The sequence below is a fragment of the Ptychodera flava genome, chromosome 6 (assembly GCF_041260155.1).
Source record: "Ptychodera flava strain L36383 chromosome 6, AS_Pfla_20210202, whole genome shotgun sequence".
Lineage (NCBI taxonomy): Eukaryota > Metazoa > Hemichordata > Enteropneusta > Ptychoderidae > Ptychodera > Ptychodera flava.
Window position 1 is genome coordinate 46,345,766 of NC_091933.1, and position 22,736 is coordinate 46,368,501.

The following is a 22,736-nucleotide window of genomic DNA, read 5'->3' on the forward strand; positions in this document are numbered from 1 at the left end:
CTTAAAGAGTTCAATTTGAAGATGTAAAACGATGGCAAAATTTATTTTGTAATCTTCTGTATATTCATTCAAATGTTCCCAATTCAATATTTATTCTATGTATGCTTTCCCCTTGTATGACAATGAACTTATTTAAGAGGGCTCTGATGGAAATTATAATTAATAATAATAATCATCATCATCATCATCATCATCATCATCAACATCATAAAATTCATCCGATGAATTACCTATGTGAAGCCAGACATTAATTAAGGTATTTAAAATATTATATGCAGCTTTAAACTTTTACATCGGACTACGAAATCAAATATGAACAACTCGCGGCCTATAGTGTTTTCTTCTTACCTTTATTTATTATTATAATATTACATTTGATGGCTTGCAGGAACCTTTCGGCACTTTGACAGTCGCCTGTTTTTGTCAACATTACCATCACAGGGTCTGCGCTTGGAAATCGCCTCTTCATTAAACTTATTCTGTGTTCCACTTGTTTTCTTATAAATTCAACGTGGGTTTCAACTTCATTCCAAATTTGAAAAACACTCATCGTTGAGGTTTGCCTATTGTATGATGGGTGTACTATTATTCCTGTACTAGTTTACCCATATTCACATTTGCCGCTTTTTGGTCAATCCAAAGACATTTCACACAATCACCCGCACCACCGCTTGTCCTTGGCTAGCCCTTCGGCAGGAGACAGCTAACTTCTCGATCGTGACCCTTGAAGGCCATCTTTGTCAAATATGGCCGTATCGTTGCCAGATCAACAACCATAGGCGCTCACTGTATTGCCCCACAATTTAGTGTCAGTCACCCATACTGATGTTCGGGTTCCATACTTCCGCCGAAATATGGGCCCAACAACAGTCAGGCTAATAACGGAGTCTGAATTACTACGGTGCCTGGGTTTGCGAGAGTAGAGAGGCTAACAAGTGTGTGTCTGTCAAACGAAATGTTAAATAAGAGAAAGCAATGGAAACTTTCAGACATAGAGAAAATACAAAGAAACTGCAAAAAAAGTTAAGTATAAGAAAAGGGGATTACTCAATATATGTTCCTTATCGGTGCTAGGACCCATGCCTCATCCCGGCATCACGAGTCATATTAAAGAAACAAAAATTCCAGTCTATCTACATGTTCATGGATTTTTCCTTGTCGAGCAAGGGAAAATGACATAACTAACCAATGCCTTATACTGTTTGAAGATGGGAATTCATCAGCAAAAGTGCATAGTAGTAGATATGTCAGTCAAATTCAAGTACAGATAGGATGTAGAAGTCGAAAAGACGGGCATGGCAGTTTAAAGAAAGAAGCAGTTTATCGGGAACGTGGAAGCGTTAGCTGGTGATGCAGCTACAGTTGGATCAATGGGTGAGTGCGCCTTCGGATAACGTCACGGCCAGCATGTATACGCGTGTCTTACCTGTTTGGATTTAGCAACCATTTACAGCACATATTATCACAGTATTATTTATTTATTATATTTCACTTTATTTCAGAATAAATCAGTCCATATAATATATAACGTAATTTATAATATAACGTCAACATGAGAAAATGAGAGGAAAGGTTTGATTGCAAAAAAGGACTTCACCTGCTGGTAGACTTTTAAAGTATCTAAATAAAAGTTGTCAATTACACGATGGCAAGGATGTTACGACAGCATGGGTACGTGAACTTCAGCTATTGCGTAAAATACTTTGCTTGCGTTCAAACATTTTGGACATCTTATATACATTCATAATTAATGAATTATGAATACTTCTGCTCGAGAGCTTAATGACCAGGTACTATGGACACTACACTAATGTACACTATTAGGCTCATTTGTATTTGCATAGAGAATGGTGGATAGGGGTTAAGGATATAGGCAGGACAGAGTGATTGTAGAAATTTCACAAAGACAGGAGTACATTTCAGGCGATATATTGTTGAAGGTAACAGCAACACAATTGTTGTACGCCAAACAGACTTCAATTTACTGCATTCATATATTTTAGGAGAGTGTAGAGTCAGATTTCCTCCAGTATAAAGAATAAAGAAACGATCATAGGGCATTGCATTTAAAATGTGAATACCTGGTTTAAACAATGCATGGCCGCAAATATATTGTGTGGAAAGTCATATTTCAATGATTTGTGATTAAGTCAAAGTTTGCGATCAATATTTTAAATACAGAAACGAAATCTGATTCTACATAATTTTTATGATCTTCATGCTTATATTGGCATCAGTCATAGTAATTCAAAACTCTAGTCGTTCGGTATCGAAAACCCCTGAATAGATTATGTGTATTGTTGCATATGTAGCTATTTACAATTCGGAACACTATGTCATAAGAATTAACCTTTGACTGCTGAAATTTTTCTCACCAAAATGCAATATTGTACCAAATTTTGTGACCTTTCTGTAAGTTTTTTCATACTTTTGGACCAAATGGATATCACATTTCATCGGCTACAGTTTTTTATCAACATTTTGGCAAAAATCACAATAAATTGACAGTAGTTTATTTTATAAAGGTGACAAAAATAGACTTTGGCGCTCAAAGGGTTAAACCATACTTTTAGGACGAGTCTTCTTCTTACGTAATTTCAATATTGAATTACCATGCCCTGTCAGTCGCATTTGTTATTAGTGGAGCTGAACCACGTGACTGACCAAAAGTACACAGTAATTGGTTATATGCCCGTGAATATGAATAATAATATTAACATCGTAACTTTACAGCTAAAATGTAAATTGTCATTTCTGTACAAAATCGAAATCGATCACAAAATAAAATGAAGCACTCGTGGTCCAAGTTTAGACATCCCCCCCAAATCTCCGGATTTTGCAAAATATTTGCTGCTAACGTGACAGTGCGTAGCGTATTGCAGAAGTTCTTGGGCTCGCTGTCTTTCGCTTGGGAAATTTTCGTAAGTTTTGACGGTTTTCTTTGGTTCGTTGATAATATAATGGAATATAACAGACTCCGCCCTGACCATTAACGTTTAATTATGGGCGCGGGCTCGAGGAAAGCCAAATTAACGGCCTCGACAAGTCTCGTCCATTAATACTTTGGTTTTCTTCTCGCTCCCCCTATATATAAACGTTAATGGTTATGGCGTCGCCCATTATTTCTATATTAATATCATACCAGTATGTTGATGGCGCGAATAAAGTGATCTTATTTGTCGAGAAGTGAAAATAACAGTGATATATTCTTGATATAGCACGGTTGTAACACGCGCGAGCTCTTCTCTTAAGAAAATTTCCTTCCAATAATATTTGCATATAAAATCACTCTAGTTCAGATGGCCCCTTAATAATAAACCTGAATGATATAACTACACATAATGTCATAAAGCCAGAAAGTTTGCGGGTACAGGAGTGAATATTGGCATCGTATCAGTCTTTGCTTTTATATCATTATCATAATATTTTTCTTCGTCTGGTTTAGCAAGGATTAAAAACAGGATTGTCCTGTGAGATCATCGTGTCGTCCTGTGTTTGGGTGTGGTTATGATGTGTGGTGAGCTCATTAGGTTCTATGTGGTACATAATTAAAGCTTCATCGTACGTCGGTGCAGGCTCAATGATGTCCACGTATCTTGGTGGGAGATCTGCCCTTGTGCCCAAGGAATGTTCTGCAAATAAACAGAAACAAATTTATGTGACCTGTGTACGTTCGTGTGAAGTCTACCTGCTGTCAACTGCGACGTTTCCACAGAGCAGCCATGAATCGTGCGGTGTGACAACCAATATTAGATTACATTATCACTGCATATCGGAAAGAACCAGATGGAAGTAAGACATTGCAGTGAATAAACTATACCATAGTCCCTCCTTGAAGAACTGTGACTACATCAATCCATTCTTTGTCTTTTCTCTAGATTAACCAAATGTGAGCAAGGAGAATAAACTTATTGTATCATCAATGCTGTTCATTTCACACCCGCCTAAAATGATCGATGTCGTCAAGCCCACGGATGAATGAAGACCAAAAAAATACCATAGAAATGTATGCATAATAACCTTTTGAAAAACTATTGCTTCATTTCACAGACCAAATTTACGATCTGCACCTTGGCACTTAGCAGACGCTCTTGCCGTGTACTTTGTCAGCATGTAATGATAGTGCGCCTCGACACTGTGTGCGCAGGCAGTCTGCTTCTAATAGTTGACTTTAAAATGTCCCCCAAGATGGTATCAACAAAACTACATGTCTTCATACAACGTAGGCTGCGGTATTGTACGAAAAACGTTGTACGAAATACTAGGACCCAATAAAATAAATCCTAGTATTTTGTGAATAATATAATCTGGTTGCATAGTCTAAACTAGCTAATCCACGATAGAAGACCATCAATACTCCCTGAAAGTTCATACACGGCAGATTTTAAATGTTTAACGCAGGTTCCCGTGTCGCTTTACATGTCGTTTGGCATATGGAAGTAGTGAGCGCATTGAAAATGAAAGTTTTAAGGTCTATAGATGTGCTCAAGGAAACTGAAACATTTTCAGTTACAATTCAAAATAAAAATCAGCTAATCATTTCAATTAAATTAACCGCTATATCAAATCCAAATACGTCTATCCTTCCTCCTTGCCATCTCTTCATAGGAAATAAGAAATATTTCGGCTATTCTCAACGGAGAGGTGGAGATAAACATAATCTTTTCCCCATGAATTTAGCAACGAATCCTTACGATGTATAGAGAAGAACATAGATCTATGATTTCAAAAGTCCGTTATCTTTCCCCTCGCGGTCACTCTAACTCAGATCATAGACAATCGAGCGGCCCACTGTCCAAGCAGAGATGTGACGTCAGATATGACGATACATGGACATTTGTAGGAATAACTATTGTTGCATACCTTGCAAAGAAGGAGGATAATAATTTGAGGTGACGGCTATATCCGGCCAGTTCCCGCTGGTACAGTTTCTCCTGGTATCAATTCTACTGGCGTCTTTCCTGCATTGACAACAGATTTTCAATGCACAGACAACGAATATAACTAGGAGAACTGCCAGAGCTAAACCGATTACAATAAACCTGAAAAAATGAGCATAGAGACTTCATTTGTGATATAACAGTCATAGTTTATTCATTTTGTCTTGTTGCATGATAGTTCTGTTATGCTATGTTCCATTACTGCTTTTTTAGATCGGCTTAGTGAAAACGGTTCGAAACTTTGATAGCAACGTACACAAACATGAAATTATCATTGTTACAGGACCGATCTATACTGTTAAGGTTCAGTTAGCTGTATCTGTTTGCATTTTACCTACCAAATATTATCGTCCAATCTTCGGAGAGAATAATGTTTTTCATTTCCGTTATTGAGCCATAATGTCTTTAAGAATGTTAATATTCTAATCCTTGGAGAGATTGAGTTATTTTAGGGACATGCTTACCACACATACGAATCAATAGATGTACTTGAACTACTTGAAGTCGAACAACAAAATGTCTGACAACATCGGTCGTTTGTGGAGCAGCTGCAAGGTCAATATGGAGATACATAACATCTATTTTATACCCTGGAAACGGATATCGCAAACGAATGCAGAATGGATAACAGGGTGATCATGAGATCTTAAGGTTCCAAGACAAGAAATTGACCATTTTAAACCAACAATTCTCTAGTGTTTAATAGGCTCAGAACCCCCGTAAATTGTATATTTTCGGAAAGCCTGGATATAGGGGAACATTTTGAAGACCATAGTGTAACGATTGTTTTCATAACTATCACGTGACAGGTAATTTGCATAACCTTTCAAAAATCGGTTTTCCCTATGTTTTGTTTCAATGCTTTGAGATATATGGCTGAAATTTGTGTGAGTGTAAGCTGTCCTTAAGGTCTTCAAAAGTGTGTCTCAGAATTATTTTAAACCTTCTTAAACAGTTTTTATGCCAGAAAAACTTCCAGAGTAGTGAATTTAACCGTAGTTGATTTCTTTAAAATTGTGCTAAAAAAAAACTAAGCAAGATATAAAAAATCTGAGACACACTTTGGAAGAGCGTTGTCACAGCTTGCATTCCAGCAAGTTTGAGTCTGATATTTTGAAGTATTGAGACAAAACATAGGGAAAACCGTCTTTTGAAAGGTTATGCAAATTACCGTGTCACGTGATAGTTATGTAAACAATGGTGACACTGTGGTAACCAAATTGTTCCCGTATATCTACGCTTTTAGAAAATGTATACTTTACGGGGGTTCTGAGCTTATTAAACGTTAGCGAATTGTTAGATTAAAAAGGTCAAATTTCTTGTCTTGGAACCTTAAAAGGGTTGTGAAACAAAGTAATGGTGGTTCATTGTTCCTCGATGGAAGGTCAAGAAGAAACGTCCAGTTAAAGATCCGGTAGCGTATTTTAAGCAATGTAATTTGCACGTTAATTGACAACTTTCCGGAATTGCTGTATGATTAGCTTATGTTTTGAAGTTGTAATGATGGGTTTTTTCTTGGAAGGGTGTTTTTAGCTTAAAATGCCGCATAGCACAGGGAGCCAGTGGGAACTTGTTTGAAACTTGTGGGTGTTTTGTTTGTTTGGGTTTTTGTTTTTTGGGGTTTTTTTTTTGCAATTTGGACATTCTGATTTTCATGTGAACATGTAAGTTTTGATTTCTTGCTTTTTTGTGTTTCAGCTGTTGTCAACTGGAGTCTGTGTATTTGTACTTGTGCTCAGTTACGTGCAGGATTTATACCGTTTATTATAACCCTCTGTAGACCTAGTTCTCAGCTTCGAAATAAATTTGTTTGAATAAAAATCGCTGGCTTCTCTCTCTTCTCTGTCATAACAAGAACATATAAGAAAAAGCAATTTTGCAGCCTTCCTGACTTTGAAAAAAGTAATTTTATATGATAGGAAGCAAAAATTAGGTTCTGCAAGCAACGTTTGTATGATATGACAGGAAAATATATGACAAATCTCAGGGAAAGTTGCATGTCAAATTATACCTGCCGTCCCACACCATAATGGTCCACACCTAAGTTTTTATTTTAATGAATCCTATTATTTGTATAATTGTAAATCTTTCTTCGAGTCAATGATATCAAAGTATAAGCTTTTTAAAACATTAGTCTGTAGCGAGGGAGGTTTTTCACAACCTCTGATAGGCCGATGGCGTGAGGATATGCTTCCGATTCATAACATGGGTATTTAATTTTAGCAATATGCAGTGTTATGTAAATTGCAGAAAAGTCAGCGAATGTAGGACTTTAGATTGTATCAACAGAAACAATCGTCTGTTACTTGTATGCATCATAATTTGTAGGTATTTTAAAATTAAGCACCAAGAAAATAATCAAGATGTCTCAATTGACAATGAATTTGTGTACTTACTTGAAATAAATTGTTGTGCTGTCACCGTTCAAACTGTATGTAGTATGTGAACATATTCTGCTAGATCCTTCCACCTGCAAGGGAAGACAATTAAAAATGATCATAAATTGACAAAGTATAAAACAACGTTGTTTTTTTTTTTGCTTTTTCATTTAATTAGCTAAGGCACCACAACATATAGTGACATTATATGTTATATCCAAAACAACAGACTATGTGCCCGAGGGCAGGTAAATGAACTTCGGCCTCGAAGGTACCTAGTGCCTTGTTTGGGCTATTATGCTAACATTACTTGCCTCTCTTATATAGTTTTCATTCAGATTCTTTTGTTTCATATGCAAATGACAATCTCATATTTTGTATTTCTATAATAGACGAAAATTCGTTAAAATAATGAAATGATTTTCGTCGTCGAACGGTGCATGCGCTTTATCGAGCTTTTAAACATACTTTCCTAAGACCAACTTTCCGATTTAAAATATTTAATCATTTACAAATCTCGAGGTTTTCAAGCTGAAAATAGTATCGGGTTACTTTTAGTCATACGATGACTGTGCGTTACGTCATGAAAAAGTTGCTATTGCATCATAGAGGGCGCTAACGTTCGATATATGAGGTATGTAACAGTACTATTTATAACACAAAGTTATCGTGACGTAACTACGTTTCTAACTCGATTGTCGGAGTATTAACTGTTCTACGTCTATATCAACGCTTTGCTTACGTTTTAAACAGCCAGACCAATTATCAAGTTGGATTAAAGTCCCATAGAACTTGTGTGATATCCAGCGATACATGGGACTTCTTTGTTTTTTAGACTTTTTAATGGAAGGTAAAACGCGCCGTCATTAGGTATTCTTAATGTTGACTTCTGTAATGCTAAATGCCGAAAGAGGGCATGGCTGGCAAAACAAATCTTCGTTCTATCCTCGCCCTTAGAGAGAACGGATAAAAAATCTGTTTTCAGATCAATTGGCTTAAAAATACGGGCATCATCTACTTGCCTTAAACGTATACAGCTTATGTTTTAATGCTTGGCTGTTCAGATAGCCGTTGGTAGTCAAGAGTTACAATGTCAATATGGTGACTTTTCTGTTCAACAGTCTTATTATAGACACGGTTTTTCCATCGACAAGTCTGTGGTTTTTGTAAAACATTTTAAGACTATCGGCAGCAGCTGAGATTTTCATTCAATGAAGTTCCATTATTGGTCTGACTTGAATATGCTGAGTAGTTGATTAGTATTTTGACACTAGTATTTCGCGAACTATCACGCAGCTTCCATTTCATGACGGCATGCGCTTCTATAAATCTTCAGTCTCCGGTAAACAAAAGAGCGACTGTAGTGTATCGTTGATACCGCTAGTAAAGTATGTAACGTAGCTTACTTCATAAAGCACCAACGGAACAAGCAGTCCGACGAAGATTAGGTGTCCTTCGAACATTAGCAGAGACTTCTTTTCTGACGTCTCAGTAAACTTTAAAATGGTGGACACACGGATTTCCTGTTGTACATTTAATTTATGATATTGTGATTTATTTATTTCCGTGTGCTGGTGTTGTAAAATGTTGTTGTTTCACCACTCCTTTCCATTTTATGACTCCTAGCCGAGTGCCGTGTCTTGACCACCATGGACTGTGGGTTCGTGCCAAGGACTTGTGTACGTCTCGCATACGCAATGTACACGGTCACGTCTTCGAGAGATCGAATTCAGGGATAAATCATCAACGAACTCACAGTAAGTGAGGCTACCCACAATCCTCCATGATCTGTACACACGGAGATCACTCACTGAACTGAAGCAAATTTCTTCTGTACACAGAACAACTCGGTCCATATTTAAAAATTCTGGCAACATAGTTCTGATCATCATAATTTTCTGATTTCTCACTGTGAATAATGAGAAGATCAACCCCTTTTCCGCGGAGGAGATAGCAATTTTGTAATTTTGTCAACATAGATTTTTGACAGCCATACACAATATTTTCAAGGAAACTAAGGGAATAAGTTGCATCTGTGTTGGCAAAAGAAAGAGTATTGATTTTTTTTAATGTTCGTAACAAAGGAAATTTGCATGTCTGACAGGTGGTATGATGAGACCATCTTAGTTGCTGATAACTTTATCTTGACAAGTGTGCAATTTTTAGCACCTCCAAACATCGACTTCTCATTCAATTTACTCCTGAATTTTAAACATAATCAATAATTTTGGAACATAGTCTTAACAAATAATCCTGAACTTAAATTGTAAGTTAAAAATTTTTAAGAAACTGATAAAATTGAAAAAGCCTTTAGCAAAAAATGTCTGAGTGAACAAATCAAGGGGAATTGTGGGTAGCCTCACTTACTGTGGAACTCGGCACACAGTCCATGTAGCCGACAATGAGATGCAAATGATATGCGGTTAAGGTCTCCTCAACTAACTTTCAGCTGGTTGTTCACTTTCTACTATTTTTATAGTATTTTATACAAAGGCACAGACTTATTCTACCTGCAACTTAAAACTGATAGTGATTTTGTAGCTCATTCTTGACTATTTTTCATAGTTTTTGGTAGCCGGTAACAGACACTTCGTGTTCGTGTCGGCTACATGGACGATCTGCCACGAACTCAGCCGCTACCCAAAATCTCTTCGATGGGATTCGAACTCACAAAGTACGGAACCAAACTGTTGTATCCGAATCCGCCAAACAGACAAGACTTCATATTCATTTTCTAGGTACTTTTATGAAAGCGTCATCTCTCTAATATAAATATTTTCTCTGGCATTAAAAGTTAACAAAGGGCCAATTCAAAATATACATACATGGATAAATTTCAGTAATTATTCCAATTAAGGCAGAATACGCCAAAGGGGAACATATTCGGACTGCACCCTACGGCATAGGGTGATTAATCATTTGCTATCATGTATGGGCTTACTTGTTGTAATTAGGAGCAAACGTTTGTTTTTTGTAAGTGACTGTTTAGGATAATTATTAACACCCGCTCATGTCTTTTGGGTTTCGGTCATTTAGTTTTGCTGAGTCATTTAACATTTAAGTCTGATTGAAAAAGAAAAATAATGTAAAACAACTTTTTAACGGTACATTTGCTTGACTTATTGGTAGGCGTACCCGTGCTGAAATCTATTTTTATTCTTTTCCTTTAATAATAGAATTTTGACTGTGATGACTCAGCACAGACTAAGGGAGCGTTCAGTTATTATGGCCGGGGTGGACCGGCAAATTCTTCCTGTACATCAGTTAATGTAAGTGAAACCCCCTACTCATTACACCAAAAAATGGATTACCCCCCTTTAAGATGACAAAAATTTCATGAACCCCCTCCCCCAAAAAATTGGTTGAGTAAAGCTGCACACCAAAATACCTCTGTAGGGGGTGCGATAGGATCCAAAAAAAGATTCTGAGGTTTTTTCAAATTACCCAACTAACAAACTCACATATGTTAACATCCAAATATCCCCTTCTGACTTGCTAAACTTTTAAAATCCCCCTCAAAAGGAATCGACAGAAATTACAGGTGGTTAGCATTTTTTTTGCGCAAGCATTTTTGAAGCGTTATGAAATTTCGTGCATGCATTTTGGGGAGGGCCACCATGTTTTGCGCAACTACTAGAAGGCAAAATGTGACTGATGTGCTTAGTACTAAAATATCAAATCATTATACATTTGAGTGTATTGGAAAAAATATTATATTTAGATTTTCCCATAAAAAACAATCTCTATCTATACAATTACACATGGAAACTATGAATAATTTATTTCCAATACAAAAATAGCTAAGTCTGTGTATTTATTGACGTTTGATAATTCATTTCAAAGTTCTTGATTAGACTAGGGTGGTTACAAGTTGATGTGTGTGGAAAACCTTGATTTTGGAATTTCACCAAAAATGTTGATTCACCATACATTTTAGTCTATGAGAAAACTATGAGTAATTTTTTTACAATGCTAAACTAACTAAATCTGTGCTTTTATAGGTGTTTACAATTTATACAAATGTACTTGCTTCAAATAGGGTGTTTGAAAGTTCAGATGTGGACAACAATTATGATATTGGAATTTCACTTAAAAGTATGATTATTTCACTTTTCATCATGGTACTAGTACAATTAGTAGTCAACAGGTCAACAGGTAATTGTTAAATATTTTCCCTGACAAAACTTGCCACATCTCTATCATGTATAATTGATAGGAATTGCTCACTGCCTTCAGTAAGCTCGATTTACAAGAAGACAAGCCTCATTGTTGCCAAGACAAGATGTTCATGTGACAGATAATTATACTTTTATTCAGATTTGCAGTTAATGACATCAGAGAATGAAATCATGCAGCAAATCATTTTTATTTCCCAGAATATTTTTGAACACGGAAACTGCTTTTTGACGGGATGAATACTGATGTAATTAAGTGACGCCCCCTCTGTGCTGTTTGAAAAATACATGACCCCCTTGGCAGTTTTCAAATTTAAGGTGACCCCCCGGAATTTTGCTGGCCTACCCCCGGCCGCAATAACTGAACGCTCCCTTAATAAGCCAAACCCAAAATATATGAGCAGGTGTTTATTATGTTTCTTCAGGTTCAGTGAGAAGTGTCATGGCTGTAAAGATTCTTCTGCGAGATCATTGTCTCTTCCATGTGTTTGGAGGTGGTTATGCTGTGTGGTTAAGCCGGTAGGTTCTATCTGGCGCAGCGCTATAGCTTCGGAGTACGTCGGCGGGAGTTCGGAGGTTTCAAAGTATCCTGATGTGAGACCAGTCTCTGTGCTAGAGGAAAATTCTGCAAATAGAAACACATTTATGTAACTATGTACATGTTTGTTTTTAATCTACCGGCTGTCAACTTCGATATATCGGCATAACAACAAAGGATCAAAAGGGAAATGACCACTAATTCACCGTATAATCACAATACAGACATAGCACGTTACCAACTTTACAATTTCTGAACAAAACGTCACCGTCTCAACAACATGAAAGTTTCGAAATTTCAAGACATATGAATGGACCATTCCAACTGCAGTACATAACAGCAGCTAGACTGTGGGTTGAAAAAGGTATATACAAGCTTTGACTTCACCATCAATCAGCTGATGACCTGCCCATGAACCTGTTGTTTCACTAGACTCACTGAATATGAACAATGAACACTCAAACGTTAACGATCGTCATAAGTGATGCTGTGTATAGTCCATTAAGCTATATATGACAAATCTCTATTTCAATAAATGCCTGGCTGAATGTCGAAGATCTAGTGAACTTTCTTATACTGTAGATTTGACATGCTGAATGCAAGTTTGTCATAACAGCGCTCAAAGGTCACATGGGACTATACGACTTACATAAACAGCAAAACGTGTGGCCAGGGTACATTGGCGGTTGGCTAAAGTTAAAAAGTGTTGTCATAATTTACATCGCATAAACTTTCAATGTTTCAGATATGTTGATGCAATTAGATATCATGCATGAAATGACATAATTGTTTATAAACCAGAAAGTTGCACAGATGCAGTTCTTACGACTCCCTCCCTTTATATACAGATTTTCGATCAGATTCGAACTCACAAACGGCACACAGTCACATAGCGAAGACATCACAGTCAAAATCGCTCGGCCAAATCCCCATTCTTAAATAAGAGGATTTCATTAACCGAGCTAAGTTGTTACAATTTCTCTGACTGCGACCCCTCCACACGCCCTGTAGAGTTCATGAAGCACTCGCACTCACATACTCGCTATCACACATCGCACACAAACTTTATCAGAGCAATGAAGACATCTCTTTACTTTGCGAAAGACAGCCTTGGGACAATAAAATGCACCTGATAATGCACCTAATATTGTGCACATACAAGACGAAAGCTATCAAGTTAATAAATACATCAGACTGTTGTGTTCCAGTGAGAACGTTCTTTTTCGACAAATTTTATGATAAGAAAGCATTATCTGTACTCAAGCAAATAATCGTGTGGTTACAAAAAGCATTTCGAAAATATGTCCCTTAAGTCATACTACAGAAATATTATTTAAGCGTAATGCAAAGGATCGTGGTATATGAATATTGATATGAATATTTGTATAATACCTTGCTGAGAAGAAATATTGTTGGTTGGGATGACGAATATTTCTGGATTTCTTCGGTTCCCTCTGTAACTGTTTCTTCTTGTACCGTTCCTAGTGTTACCGTCTCTGCTTGGGCGACATTCCAATCCCATGAGACGAAAGATTATCCGGAGAAATCCCAGAACTACAAGGATAGCAATCAGTAACCTGTGAATCATAGTGAATCTATGTCAAATTGAGACGTAATATGTAATTACTTTTGAATAGTTACTTGTGTGATCATTCTTTCTGCTAGTATTCTTTCCACCCACTGACCCTTATTTTTGTTCTTTTAGTTCTTTTAACATGGTTCAGCGGATACATATCGAAATTTTGATAGGAATGTAGACAAACTGATAAGTTCTAAAGATTTGTTGCAGGTAAAACTACCATAACATGTACCATTTATATTTATCATTTATTATTATTTTTCTTTGTTTGGATTTATTCATTCATTCTCTTCGTTGTAAATTTAGATATTGTGCTGGGCTCGTTTTCATAAGTTGTATAATTTCAAAATCAGCCAACACGTAAAATCATAAGAAGATCGCACTGCTACAAATAGTAAACAAAAATTGCATCTGTTCAAGTCTGTATAGACCGTTTGTATGCTAATGTTAAACTGTCTCAATCAATGCTTGTGTATGTTTTTAGGTCCTTGAATTTAAACTCTGATAAAAATGTTATATAAAACTAGTTGTCCTTCAATGCTTGCAAAGTATGTTGATGCTATCAGGTCCAGATTTGTTCATAAACTGCAGCAGAGAGCGACGAATGAATAGAACAGCAAAATCAACAATTAGCCAGTAGTTCGTCTGATATCTGTGCTTTCTTGGAGGTTCTTAATCCTATCAACTATCTCTCAAGCATGATGCTCATTAGTTCCAGTAAGCTTGGGAAAGAAATCATTAATAACACCATACTTGGGAGACGTCATTTAGAGTATTTCTAAAGAACGTTTTTTATTCCTTATAACTAAATTCACTTTTTTTGGTCCAATAAAAAATCCATGTTTAACTGTCTCATTCTGTTTCTAACTTTCAACCAAAACGTGTCATTCAATTATACGCAAATGCAATATGTAGGTATACAAACAAAGACCAAAGTGAAATTTGCTGCATTTCTGTTGTGAAAATCTGATGTAAAAAATTCCAATGCAACAGTTCTGCAAGCTATTTATGGGGGGGGGTCTGTAACTCATAAAACTATAGGTAAATGCCTGGAGTTCTATATCTCGCTTTATTTGATACTTACCACACATACCAAAGATTAGATATACTTGAACTACTCGAAGACGAATCCGAACAACACATTTCTTGACAGCAATTTTCGTTTGCGGAGCATCTGAAAGATTGATATACGTGACCACATGTAGATACATCAGATATACATAAGAGAGATACGTGTGGGGCTATTGTAACAGTGTTTGCATGGCATGTCTACAAAGGAAAAATGTGACAATGCTTATGAAAATTTACATATTTTCATTCTTACCTTTCCTGCAAAAATCAAATAAGTTATCCCTAATTTCGCATTTTACACTATATTTTTATAAAATGCTAGTCGAATAAAATCTTCCCTACCAAAATCCGATAGCGATCCCTAATTTCCCAACTTTACGCTATATTTTTATATAAATTTCTATTCGAGTCAATGATAGTAAAGCATATCATAACAGTCTATATTTTTAAAATCATTTCAAAATGCAGACTTTTGATTGTACAGTGAATTATTCTATGGTAAATTTTAAGGGATGCGGCACGCGCGTTTTGAGTCGAACGCGCGCGATTACTGCTCCGTAAGTCCCTTGCGTTGGCACGAAACCAATTAATTTTCAGTGCAGTAGAAGCAAACTTCGCTGAATGTTTTCAATTTAATTAGTTTTTTAAAATAAAAATCAATTGCATTTAGACTCAGTTTTGTGTTTAGCGTGTTTTAAACCTTATACTACGAATACATTTTGGTGGAAGTTGTTATTATGTCTATAACTCACCGTAAAATAGTTTGTTTACATCCGATAATCGCTAGGTCAAAGGTCAAACAGGCGCGTCGCGCGTCTCCCGTATTCGGGACTCCGCGTACTATATAAAATACGGAAAGTTATTGGACGGTCAAACTCCCATAGATTACGGCAGTAGGTGTATAATATTATGAGGTTATTACGAAAATACCGCAAAGGATGCACTCGGACATTGGCGCAGCGTTTCGCCCGACGCGAAGCGGAGGGCGATGCGCGGCGCCAATGTCCGAGTGCATCCTTTGCGGTATTTTCGTAATAACCTTATTATTATACATCTTACATTCCTGATCGGGGCATCAAAATGTAGGAGAAGTGACCGTTTTCGGGCAGTGTCAAGAATTTTTCTTCCGATTTTATCGCGCCAGTGTGGACGCCCTTTTGCAAGTTTTGGAGTGTGTGCACTACACACATACATACGTACGTACAGAGCGCGCGCGAGACTTGTTCTGGCACTCGTCCAAGGGGTCCCTTGAAACCGGTCTACAGTGAACGCGCAGATACAGCCGCAGGGAATGGGGCGCCTTGAAACCGTACGTGTTACGGAACGGGCGCGAGTTCCGTACGGCTTTTTAGCGCACGCTAAATTCCATTGTTCTCGATGGTGGATGTATAATAATATGAGGTGTTTTGCACATTCTTTAGAAATTCGGAAAAATTCGCGAATACAAGTATTTCGAATCTTGTGACATATATAAATGTTACAACCATGTTTAAATCGAAGAAATATAAGGGACTGGTCAGTTTCTTCGGCCTGGGGGGGGGGGCGGTGGATTATTTTTTGCCGACGTCAAAAAGTGGCTGACCCCCCCTATTCCAAATTTTGAAAACAGGGTGACCCCCCTATTCCAAATTTCTAAAACAGGGTGAACCCCCCCCCCCCCGGGCGCGACAAAGGTAAAACAAAAGATGGACATAAATTATATATATATATATATATATATATATATATATATATATATATATATATATTATATATATATATATTATATTTTACATTTTACATATATTTATATTTTAAATAGTCATTCTATGTTTAGTGAAATTGTTGACATGTCAGTTGTAAGATAGGAATTTCAAAGTGTCAATCTTAAAGTTTAAATACAGTACATTTTGAATGAGCTGTATTTTGAATGAGCTGTGAATGTATTTCACACTTTCTCTGCTTAACCAGATGTCCTGAACTGTTGTACAGAAATGGATGTCAATCATTAATATCAAAGAGGAAAAAGCAGTGAATCAAAAACTTTGATGGTGTTAAGACTTGCCAAGCATCCAATTAAATCTACTGAGGAGCCATAGAGAGCTTTTTTAGCCAAATCTGATGTGTACAGTGTCTGAGAGGACCTTTTCTTGTGTAACATTGAAACCATAAAAGCACAGCTAATAATGACAAAAACTGCCTTTTTTAACTGTTATTTTGTTCATAAAAAAGCATCTTTCTACAGAAAACCTATGAAACAAAGGAAAATAACTGCATCAATGAGAAGGAAAGATATCTTGTCATTTTTCTATCTCTAAAATAAGTCACTGTATCAAATATATATTGTGAAATATTTGTGCATGTTGCTTTCTCATACTGAATTCTCACAGACTGAACAGAAAAGTATCAGGAATTTGTTATCCTTTTCATATGAAATGCAGATTTCATAATGGTACACTTTCACTTAGCAAAGATCAAGATATCTCTGAAAGTATGGCGCCCGAAGGGCGCGCCAAAAAATATGAAACATCCTGATATCTCTGACATATATGCCTTGTATATTAAAGTCATGCACCTGAAGGGCATGCTGAAAGATGTATGATATATTAAAGTAATGAGCTTGAAGCTAGAGCACGCTGAAAAATGTTGAACATACAGATATCTCTGATGTATGTATGCTTGATATGTTAAAGTTGGGCGTGCTGAAAAATATGACTGATTATTAAAGTTACGCGCCCGAAGGGCGCGCCGAAAAATACAACTGAATGATGAATTTTGTGGCGGACACTAGCATTTTAGGCAATGATGAGCCTGTGTCAAAATTCAAAAACACACTGACCCCCCCCCCCTATTGGGCATTTCAAAAACATGGTGACCCCCCTATCACCAAAGTCAAAAACAGGGTGACCCCCCCCCCATGAATCCACCGCCCCCCCAGGCTGAAGAAACTGACCAGTCCCTAAACCCTCAAGTTGTCTTTTCTGTCCATAGTGTCCATAGCACAGTATTAAACTGAATTTCTGGTCAACTTAGCAAATGCAGATCTCTGAAAGCATACAATAACAAAGCTGTCATCCACTTCCATACATCTATTGTCACTTAGTTGTCACTCTTCAAATTTCAAGTCGTTAGTACCTTATACCTGTGCACCTACCTAAAATAAAATCTGACGGTTCTACCCCCAGAAAGGTACCTATAGTACGAACATTTTCGACCAGATCCTTCCACCTACAAGAAAACAATTATGTTAACGTCGCAGGTATCGAACATAATAACACTATCACTGTTCTTACATATGTAACAGTGTGGTATGACTCACTTTGATCCGTGACTGGGTTTTATCAACAATGTACCTATCTTAAAGTATGATTCATGTTACTCAGACTGTGCACTTATCATAAGGAAAAGGTTTCTGACAAAATAAATTTCTAATCCAACTTCCACCAACAGAGAGAATGGATAAAGAAAACAATAATATACTTTGTGACGTCCAACAGAAATATAATACATGATTAATGGTAACCCTCGAAACTTATCTCAGGCTATGCAATCGTAGTTGATGCAAAGATTGCAAACTCACGTCATAAACAGGGCCATGTTTTCAGATTAATTACACTTTCATTGGTATTTTACTTATGTCTTAGGTGCTAAACACAGCGTATTTTCTTATATGTAAAACGGCAAATATGATTTCAAAGTTTGACTATTCACACAGCCGTCGACAGTCAAGGGTTACTTATTCCTATAGAAGCATATAATTAGCATGACAGTCTTTACCCACGGCCTTGCAGGTGTATCGTATCCAACACTTATATGACGAATATTTTGTTTCTTCACAAGTTTTGCAAAACATTCGCGCGACTGTTCCCCGATTTTACAGAAATATTCATATCGCAAGTTACAACATTTGTCTGACTTGTTTCATCCTGTTTAGGTACTAATTTACACCTTGCCAATACAAGTCAGGAAGACTTCCTCAAAACCAATCACGCTGTTAAATTAAAACCAATCACACTGTTCACACTGCGTCTACACTGCCAGTCTCTAGTTACCAACACAGCCAACGTATTCTTAACCATTACTGTCGCATGGAAAGCAACTCACCTCATATAACATGCAGAGGAGAATTAGCAGTTCAATGAAGATCAGCAGTCTTGAAGATGTTAGAGCAGACTTCATTTCTTGTCTGAGGTCTCAGCGTACTTCAAAATGGTTGGCATATGGATTTCGTTTACAAAATATTTATCAATAGCGTGATTTATTGATTACGTCATGACGTTGCTATTTCATTACTCTTCCCTATTTAAATTACAACTGTTTCTTGACTGCCTATGGTTGCCTGGCAAATAATACGTTTTGCCCCCGTAGCTTTCTCCAGTTGTATCCCAATCTGCGTTGCTTGAGTTAATAGGCTGTTTTTCGACCGGGACCAATAGTATGTCGATAATTGATTCTTTCAGTCTGTCTCGCTGAATGACAGAGTGTGCACGTGTCCATCCCAGTGTATTTGGTCAGTATCTCAAGAACAACTCATTTGATTTAGGTCAAATTTGATACATATCTGTAAAGAGCCAGATTTCACAATATTCTGTTGTTCTCATGCTCACCATGGTGCGCTTAATGTGGCCATTAATTTTAAGCAGAACCGTTTTCCAGGACAAAAAAATGAATCTGCGGGGAAGCTATAAATAACGCGCCATATCACACCTCTGTCATTCATTTTTCATGTCACGTGACTTTATTGATATGTAACTCCTACTGTTGACAGCGTGTTCTTTTCATTACAGTTTTACGAAGGTGCACTGTGACCTGTGGCTTAGGCTAATGCCATGTGGACCACAGAAACTAAAAAGAATCCAATGAGTTAGTGAGCTTTATTGTGCTCTCTCTTTCCGATAAAATTACTAATATGAATTGCGATATCACTTTAAATCCGACTTTCTTCCAGAACTTTATATGCCTTTAAATAAAATTTGTTTTGTCAACATAACTGATGTACCATTTTGCTTATACTATTTTTTCTAAACTGAAGACGCTTAATACGCCTTTCCCCACTTTCCTAAGCTAGCGCTATAATAATGATATCTCTGGTTCAGTTTGCCCTTCGTTGGGGTCTTGAAAACCCGAATTTGATGGTTTTTAAGACCCCAACGAAGAAGATAATAAGATAACAATGCAACAATATGGAATGTAAAATTTTACTCTTTCTGTCAGGGCTCGTTTCTGAGAACGGCTAATTTGACATGGATCAAACTTTCAATGTTTTATTTCTCTTTCGATGTCTCTCCAAGTATGAAAGAGGCGCGACATAACCTTTATCTTACGGATTTTTTGTATTTAGCAAGTGTGGTGCAATTTACTCAGGAAAATGCATGACAAATCTAAGAAAAGTTGCAAGTCAAATGCTCACCTGCCCTCCAATACCAAAATGGTCCACACCTAAGTACTTATTTTTTACGAACCTCATTTTTATAAAATATAAGCATTTTTTCTAGCCAATGATGATAAAGTGTAAACTTTGAAAAAACATCAGTCCAAAGCGAGCGTTTTTTCCCACAACCTCTGATAGGCCGATAGCTTGCAGACGTGTTTCCATTTCGTAATATGAGTATTCAGTTTTCTTTGTCCTCTTAGCAGTATGCGGTGTTTTTACAACGTTAAGAAATGCATAAAAGTGAGCGAATGTAGGACTTTAGAGTGTATCAACAGAAGAAAATGTTTATAACCTGAGTATGCATCATAATTTGCAGGTATTTTAAAGCTAAGTCCCAAGAAAATCATCGAGAAAGTCACAATAGCGCTTTTTGCAAATGAAATCACTTTTCTTTTATTAATATGCAAAAATAAATATTTGTACTCATTTTCCGCAGCAACGACGAAAATAAAACCTGCCAGTGTTACTATTGATACTGAAAATCACAATAACTCATGACTCAGACTGCAAGCTGCAACAACAGCCCCGAATACAACGATATAATTTGTCCGAATTTCAAGCTGTAGTGTCGGATGTCTCGTGCGTGTGCAGCTATATTTAACCTGAAACTGCAAACAGTGAGAGTGACTATCACTTTGTGTACTTACTTGAAATAAATTGTTGTGTTGTCACAGTTCAAACTGTATACAGTGTGTGAACATATTCTATTAGATTTTCCACCTGCAAGGGGAAGACAATTATAAATGAACACAAACAACATTTTTTATCTTTACACTTAATTAGCCCAAGCATCAACAAGCGGCTGTATACTTGAGGGCTGGTGACCTTTTGCTCAACGTCAGGAGGGCAAATGACCTGCTGCCTCGAGCGTATTTTATGACATGCCTCTTTTACGTAATTTTCACTCCAATTCTATTGGTTCATTTGCAAATGACAATCATATGTTTGATTTCCATGTAAGTCGAAAATCCATCGAAAAATAGAAATATTACCATCGTCGAACAGTGCATTGAATTTAAATCATTATAATAAGGTTTATCAATTTTTAAGCATAATTTTCTGAAAGCCGACTTTCCTAGTTAAAATATGTAATTTGACCCTTTTTAAATCTCGAATTTGTAAAGTAGAAAATTTTTTGGGGTCTCTTTCAGTTACATCATGACTATGCAACCCGCTGCGCCTTAAACAAGTTACAATTGCATCATATAGGGTGCAAAACGTTCGATGTAATGAGTCATGTAATGATCCCACTTATAAGGGCTGGTGATCGTGACGTAACAACGTTTCTGGCTAGGTTGTTGGAGTATTAATTGTTCTACGTCAAACCATATCACACGGAACCCCCACCGCCTCAGTAAAACCAACTACCAGGCATTTATTGCTCCTGTACATTATCACAATCTTATATTGCCGGAAGAATGGAAATATCTTACATATGTCCTGACTTGATTTCACAAATTAACATTTCCATAAAGTACCAATGAGTTACTCAATTGTTATAAGGTATGTATGACATTTATCTAATGTTGTCGTGCAATTGTGTCTTAATCAGATAAGCTACAGAAACTACAAACAAACGTTTTCCTAAAACAACTCAGTGTAAAAACGGATTCATCATGTCAACACTGCGGAGTAGAGGAAACCTTGGAGCATATGTTCTGGGAGTGTAAAGAGGTAAAGACTTTTGGCTTGATTTCCAAAAGTATTTGAAAGATAAAAATATCGAAGTGAAAAATTGTTCATGCAAACATATCATCTTGGGCTTTTTACCAAATGGAAACAACATAGTTTTAAATCATATAGTGTTGATAGCAAAATGCCACATTTATACAGTAAGATTCTCCAATTTGAAGCCATCCATTCATGTCTTCCAGGAGTGTATTAAAAAGACAATGTTATCCGAAAAAATTATCGCTACAAGACTTCACCGTATAGAATCATTTGAACTAAAATGGAAACATTTTCTGACAGATTGAAGTTCACCAAGTGTATAAATGCTTCTTTTTTTCTTTCTTTTTCCACCGATTCCTTCAACTTTTGTTGACGTTAGTTATTGTGCCTCGCTGTTGTCTCCCTTCTGTGTGCTTTTTTGTTTTCTATGTTAATGTCGATTTTCAATCATATTGTAATGAAGCAATATTGTAAAGGAAGGCTGTGTTTGGCCTTTTAATTTGGTAATAAAATCTACATTAAAAAAAAAGTACCAATGAGTTACTCAATTGTTATAAGGTATGTATGACATTTATCTAAAAATGTTGTCGTGCAATTGTGTCTTAATCAGATAAGCTACAGAAACTACAGAAACTCCTTTCAGATTCTACTCAGTTGTAGATGTTTAGCCAAACATTTAATATAACTTAAATTATCTTATTTGATCTCCAGACTGACTGACTCATACAGACTGACAAACTATCATAAAAATTTAAAGAAATAATTAAACGTCACAGCCTTTAGTTAGAATCAAAATAGATATATGATGAATGATATGGACAGAATGAAAATAGCTTGTCACATTTAATTATCTCAGTATACCACTATTACACTGTAATAATCTGTATGTCCATAATTTTGATTTTGGTCTGTAATTTTATTTGTTGTTGTGCAAAATATTCACAAATGTCATATTACTTACTTCTAGGATT

At 36.5% G+C, this 22,736-nt stretch overlaps 1 protein-coding gene across 2 annotated transcripts; it reads right to left on the bottom strand.

The window, feature by feature from the left end:
* Positions 1–1,392: 1,392 nt before the first annotated feature.
* Positions 1,393–18,865, bottom strand: LOC139135976 (uncharacterized). Of its 2 annotated transcripts, XR_011553068.1 has the most exons (9): positions 18,765–18,865; positions 17,815–17,888; positions 14,695–14,784; positions 13,424–13,608; positions 8,725–12,118; positions 7,337–7,410; positions 5,405–5,488; positions 4,864–5,042; positions 1,393–3,632 (listed from the first exon to the last, which is right to left on the bottom strand). XR_011553068.1 is itself a non-coding variant. In XM_070703777.1 (5 exons), the coding sequence occupies exons 1-5, from the start codon at positions 8,779–8,781 to the stop codon at positions 3,442–3,444; spliced, it is 585 nt and encodes a 194-aa protein (XP_070559878.1). In that variant the 5' UTR covers positions 8,782–9,016; the 3' UTR covers positions 1,420–3,441. The 2 variants fall into 2 exon arrangements, 1 of the variants encoding a protein (XP_070559878.1); XM_070703777.1 differs by lacking the exons at positions 13,424–13,608; positions 14,695–14,784; positions 17,815–17,888; positions 18,765–18,865 and having other exon boundaries at positions 1,420–3,632; positions 8,725–9,016.
* Between the last annotated feature and the right edge of the window lie 3,871 nt (positions 18,866–22,736).

Excerpts from the sequence above, each read along its gene's own strand:
- LOC139135976 (XM_070703777.1), bottom strand. The coding sequence starts at position 8,781 with ATGTTCGAAGGACACCTAATCTTCGTCGGACTGCTTGTTCCGTTGGTG. Across the intron at positions 5,489-7,336 it reads AGCACAACAATTTATTTCAA|CTGCTCCACAAACGACCGAT; the intron begins GTAAGTACACAA and ends TTGACCTTGCAG. Across the intron at positions 5,043-5,404 it reads TCTATTGATTCGTATGTGTG|GTTTATTGTAATCGGTTTAG; the intron begins GTAAGCATGTCC and ends TCATTTTTTCAG.